The 6000-nt window shown below is 37.5% G+C and overlaps 1 protein-coding gene across 1 annotated transcript in view; it reads left to right on the forward strand.

Annotated features, from left to right (window-relative positions):
- LOC114243371 (cell adhesion molecule Dscam2) overlaps positions 1–5012 on the forward strand; it is a 160063-nt gene extending 155051 nt beyond the window's left edge. The window contains exons 33-36 of the mRNA XM_089738982.1: positions 165–319; positions 1489–1614; positions 2102–2182; positions 3538–5012. Of these exons, the coding sequence (XP_089595108.1) occupies positions 165–319; positions 1489–1614; positions 2102–2182; positions 3538–3566 (391 nt within the window). The 3' untranslated portion in view covers positions 3567–5012. The remainder of the gene's footprint in view (positions 1–164; positions 320–1488; positions 1615–2101; positions 2183–3537) is intronic.
- The last annotated feature ends 988 nt before the right edge of the window (positions 5013–6000 follow it).

Raw genomic sequence — 6000 nt, forward strand, 5'->3', positions numbered from 1 at the left:
GTCGTGACAATTGTACCAAAGACCCTGGATCCGATTCCCGGCCACAGTCATTATCTTCAACATCTATTTGTTGTCTTGGGTGTGCTTTCGCAACGTGTACAGAAATGAATCCAAGTTAGGGACTGTTGGGTAACTCTTGGGCAATGATGACCATCTCCTTTCAGTCATAACAATATGACAGAATATCGGAATTCCCTAACGGTTGAATCTAAGTCGGAGCGTAGTGATGTACCCGCGAATACTCCTCAGAGCGTACCTTCGGATATCAACAACAGAGTGTACAGTACGCCGGTACATTTGACTGCTGATACCAAACACGGTAAGGTGTTGTACTGTACATGCTTTTTATAATATTGTTATTTGAAAGAAAAGAAAAAAAACCGGAGCAAATCGTGTAAAAAAGGCGTTGTCTAAATATTTTGTTAGATCCGTTATTGATGCAGATGCGAATCGTTGTGGACTTTTTCTTGGTAATTCAATATCTTTTTTGGTGATTGGTGTTTGCTGGAGTCCATAGATATCATCAATCAGTACCACCACGCACTTCGTACCACGCAAATCGAAGTCTCAAATATTTTGTATAGCGATTGCCTCATATTACGAACCGTATCCCCGACTGTGTCGCAGCAGAACTAGCCGGAATTATGGTATCTAGCCGTCCGAGCTCATAATACACAAGCAGCCAGCAATTAGGTAAACTTAGAAGTCGTTTTGTCAGAAAATATCGGGGTTTTCAATCTCCATATAGTCACGAGCTTAACAAGAGCTAAAGTCTATGACCACGAAGAATTCCAAGGGTTACCAACCTTCTTCGTTATAAGACTGCTGTGAGAAAATGTTTAATCATCTTAGTTTTTTTCTTATTTTTTTATACTAGTTTATACCATGTTTTAAGTCTGTACACACGTACTCCTCACGTAGCCTTCATTCCCGCAAAGAACCAAAGGGAAACGGGGGTGACTGAAAATCAGCGCTGTTCGATTTTTCGACCTTGAACAGCATTAGCTGAGCCACCTCCTTTTGCCTTTTTCTCTTTTTTTTTCTTTTCTTTTCTTTTCTTTTCTTTAATTTGAAAGGCAATAAATGATTTTTTTATTATTATTGGAGTTTACTCCTTTAGAATCGATTTACATATATAGGCCCGGGGTATGAAAATTATGGGGACCAAAATCGTACTAGCATGTCACACGAAATGCGTTATGCGCATTTCGTGTGACATGCTAGTACATGCGCCGGCAGTCCGCCACAAAGCCTCGTACTGATCGCGCGTTTCTCTCATTATTGTATTTTCATATATTTGTTAGTCGTTTGTTTTGTGTCTCGTTAATTTGTTAATAATCTGTAGTGTATCGTGTTGTCGTAATATAGAACTATTTCTCGTATTGTTTCGTTTAATTTTTTATATCCAGTAAACTCCAGTCGTGCGTCGGAGCGGACACACACACTTTTTTATTGTTATTATTAGTACCACTTGAAACTTATTTTCAGAACTATACGAGATAAGTCCTTACGCACAGTTTGCGTTGGGCTTCAGAACCTTTGGCCACGTGGAAAATCAAGAAGTACCGAGCAGAATTCATTTGCCGAGTAACAGCAAGTCAAGATATGATACTGGTAGGTGAATTCAGTTAAAACAGATAGCAACTTTGTAAGATCCCTAGTTAAAGTTCATCAAATATCATCAATGTGATTGTTTGTATGTTGTGATGTTTGTACCTCAATCGACGACGATAGTTTATGTTTAGTTATGACCTAGATTGATAGACTTAACGTCAATTGGGTCTTGAGCTTATTCGCCAGTCTAGGCAATATTAATAAAAAAAAATTTTTTAACTCACACAAGTATAAAGTCAACTTATCAACACAAAACATTCTATTTATTTAATAAAATATTCTGACCACAAATCCACACTTAGTGTAGTTAGGTCACGAAAGAGGTCAGCTAGGTACCAACATAACTCATTATAGTGAAGAAGAGGGGGCTCGATCTTCCTCTATTCCTTTTCTTTTCTGGAGGTGCCGGTGTCCAACTCAACCGAAAAAGGATTTTCAAAAAGGTACCAACATTACTAAATTAATTTATCTTACATTCCCTTTTCAGAAACCAGCTTCCAAATGAGATCGGAGTCAGAAGAGAGCGATTGCATCTCGAGGACGACAACTTTGAAGAGTGCTCCTAGAAGTATGTTATATTTCGTCTTGTGAATAATTTTTTTTTTAATCAATTAAATTAATCTTATTCTTTTTCTCCACCTTATCCCATTAGGTGGGGTGGGCACAGCTAATTTTTCTCTTCCATTCTCTTCTATCAGCTGTAATCTCAACGCACACTCCTCTCTCTCTCATATCGTCATTCACACACTCAATCCATGATTTCTAAACATGTCCTAGTCACATGCATCTTCTCTCTACGCATCACATGTCCATACCAACGCTAATCAATTAAATTAATATTCATTTAATATTTTTTAGAAAATATAATATTGAACATTTTTTTGAATATTAAGGCAAAAAGTCTATAAGAAACAAAAAAATCATAATTTGTACATAAAAATAAAAGACAAAATATTTAGTAATAATGCAAAAAATTAATCCGAAACATTAACTAATTTCATATCGAGGGGTTTTTTTTTGCCTTTGTAGGCAGACGAGCATATAGCCCACCTGATAGTGAGTGGTTACCGTCGCCCATGGACTCCAGCAATGCCAGGGGCAGAGCCAAGCCGCTGCCTACCGCTAAAAGGGGTGAAAGGTTTGTAATTAAAAGCGCGTTTTATTTGGTATGAGCATCAAAAGTTCGATGTTTTTAATTGAACTCCAATTAGGCTTACTCCATTCAAATACCTGAATAAGTTTTTTTGTTATGATATTTATTCCTAATTTTAAAGATTAAATGGCTCTCCTGTAAAGTTACAAAAATGTCGCTTTAACCATATAGCCTTCACCCCTCGACTATGTTCTCTTCTTCAACCTGTTTCCACCTAATGCTGAGTGTAGGTCTCTTTATATACACTCCATTCTTTAGGTCTCTTGTCTTTCGCATCCAGTCCTCACCAGCTATTTTGATCAGGTCATTGGTCTACCTTGTTGGTTGTTTTTTTAAAATTCCTTAGTTGGAGGGATGAGCTCACGGCCCAGCTGGCGTTAAGTGGTTACTGGAGCCCATAGACACCTACAACGTAAATGCCGCCACCCACCTTGAGATATAAATTCTAAGGTCTCAGTATAGTTACAGCAACTGCCCCACCTTTCGAACCGAAACGCATTACTGCTTCACGGCAGAAATAGGCAGGGCGATGGTACCTACTCGAGCGGACTCAGAAGAGATCCTACCACCAGTAATTACGCGAATTATAATTTTGCGGGTTTGGTTTGTCTTCCCACACTACGACGTCCAGTACGAGGTCTCCAATCAAGTACTTTTGTGTCCCACCAATTGTCAGTGCGATGGCTTATGTCATCATTTGTTTCATGTTTCATATGTTAAACAAATTTGGGTCTTAAAAATATTGTATAAAGCACAAATTCCTATTTCAGAGGCTTGCCGAATACCACACCACAGGTAGCTGCAGTATCGAAACGAAATCAAACGTTCTAGTCCTAATCATTGAAAGGTTGTGTTCATATCATTACCTCTAAGTGTTTTATTGTAATTTCATTATTTTTTAAATAGATAATAAATAGTACATTGTGCACCAAGGGAGAAAAGTTGGACATTTCCTCCCGCGTGTTTGCCATTTTACACGGCATGAGATGTTCTACTTTTTTCCCGCGGTGCACATACTATTTTTTCTCCTACCAGGCCGAAAGTTCGACATTGTAAAAAACTTTGCATCCGTGGAGTACCGAGCCGGGGTCCAGGGGCGAAGCCCTGGCCGGGGGTAGGATACCGTACTGAAAAAAAAGCAATTTAACTGTTTTTTTATTTTTAAATAAACTACTGCTAATTGAATAAGAACTGTCTGATGAACTCATCTTTGTTTAATGCTTCACTATTAAATTTTATTGCCTTTTGTTTATTTCACTTTTACACTAAACACAATATTGCAAATTACCCGACCACAACAATGGCGGAGAATTTTAGGTGCGTGAGAGCAGACACTAACGCGCATGCGCACTTGTACCCAGGGAGAAAAAGTTTCACTTTTTTCCCTGTACAGCAGGAGGAAAAGTTACACTTTCTTCCCTGTACAGCGGGAGGAAAACCAAACTTTCGGCGTAGGTAGGAGAAAAAGTTAATTAATACAATAGCGCTAATTAATTCGTAATACCATATTTATTATTGCAATTTAAATAGTTAAAACCTACAAGAACACACAAACACAGGAATTAATTGATGAAAATTTTCAAGATATGAAAATTTGGTTGTAATTCTAATTATTATATTAGACCTAAGTATCGTATATTATAAGGCTTCGTTTACGTTGATTAGCGGGCGCGGTGGCGGTGAGAAAAACGCTGCTTCTAGCGAGTTTTGATCTCATTTCCCGCCAGTGTGCTTAGTGTGAGTTTTATAACTTCTCGATCGCGTAAAAGTAAAATGTGTATTTAATTATTGCTTTACATGTATGTATAATGTATTGTGTATAATTATGTGCATGTATGTATTTTATTTTATACATAGGTATATTAAGTTGTAGTATGTCAGGTACAGGTCTTTGTCTGATGCTAGCCTGCAGTAGGGATAAGCTCAAATTAATTCAACTCAAGCTAATTAATAAACCGCTGCTGCAAAGTTAACAATCAACTTTAGACGTTTGATGCTTCCCGCTACATTATTAATATTCGATCACACGTGCGTTTTGCTACTGGTGGTAGGACCTCTTGAAAGTCCGCACGGGTAGGTACCACCACCCTGCCTATTTCTGCCGTGAAGCAGCAATGCGTTGTAACTATACTCAGACCTTATATATCAAAGTGGGTGGCGCATTTACGTTGTAGATGTATATGGGCTCCAGTGACCACTTAACACCAGGTGGGCTGTGAGCTCATCCACCCACCTAGCAATAAAAGTTTATTTTTTTAACTTTTATATTACAATTTAAGATAATAATAATTAAATATTAAAATTAAATTTGGTAAAAGCAAAATAACGCTCTCGCCACCGCGGCCGCTCATCAATGTGAACAAGCACTAAAATATTACTAAGTATTGTATTGAAAAAAAAATCTTAAAACTATCTTCTTGTAATTTTTTTGTAATAAAAAATATCTTATTGTTCTTCTAAAGACTGACTAAACGTATTTTAGTTTTGTATTGTTTACGTATATTTAAAATAAAAAATTGTAAGTCCTTGTTTATACATAGATTAGAAATGAAATTTCGGGATTACGTCTAAATAAAATAAAGGAAAATTTATGAAACGTTTGTTTTAATCGTCGGAAATATGTGCCGTATTGAGAAACATCTATAGCCGCACGTAAAACCGATTTCTGGCGTGGCGTCACATGCCATACTATATGATGGTATGTATATACAGTCTATATGCAGCAGTGTGTACGGTGTGGCGACGCGTCGCCATGCGCAATCGACTGTGCGATTCTCTCCCGCACGATCCGGCGTTAAGCCATCTCTCTTGCTACACTGAGCTCGGATACCTATAGTGTATACTCCGTAGTGTATACAGTGGTGTTTACAACAGTACACATTACCTGTGTTTTACTTGAAAACAAATTATTTTTTCGTAATATTTTATTTTATCATTATGACATATTTAGTTCCTATCACAATCTGTTCTTTTCTTCATATTACTTTTACAAAATAATGTCGATGTTTCACATCTGCCAGGCGTCCCGTGACGGCTCACATTTTTATTTTTTTACTATACTGCTGGACGAGTTCTCGGTTCACTATACATTACTCCATAGACATCAATATCAGGACACACGAGACATAAACTCTAAGTCTGCTGAAATCAGCAGGCTACCTATACTGAAGACTCAATTCTGTACCATCGGACTACGATTTTAATATCGAGGTTTTTTTTATTGCTTAGATGGG

Source organism: Bombyx mandarina, chromosome 28 (genome assembly GCF_030267445.1).
Source record: "Bombyx mandarina strain Sakado chromosome 28, ASM3026744v2".
NCBI classification, from domain to species: domain Eukaryota; kingdom Metazoa; phylum Arthropoda; class Insecta; order Lepidoptera; family Bombycidae; genus Bombyx; species Bombyx mandarina.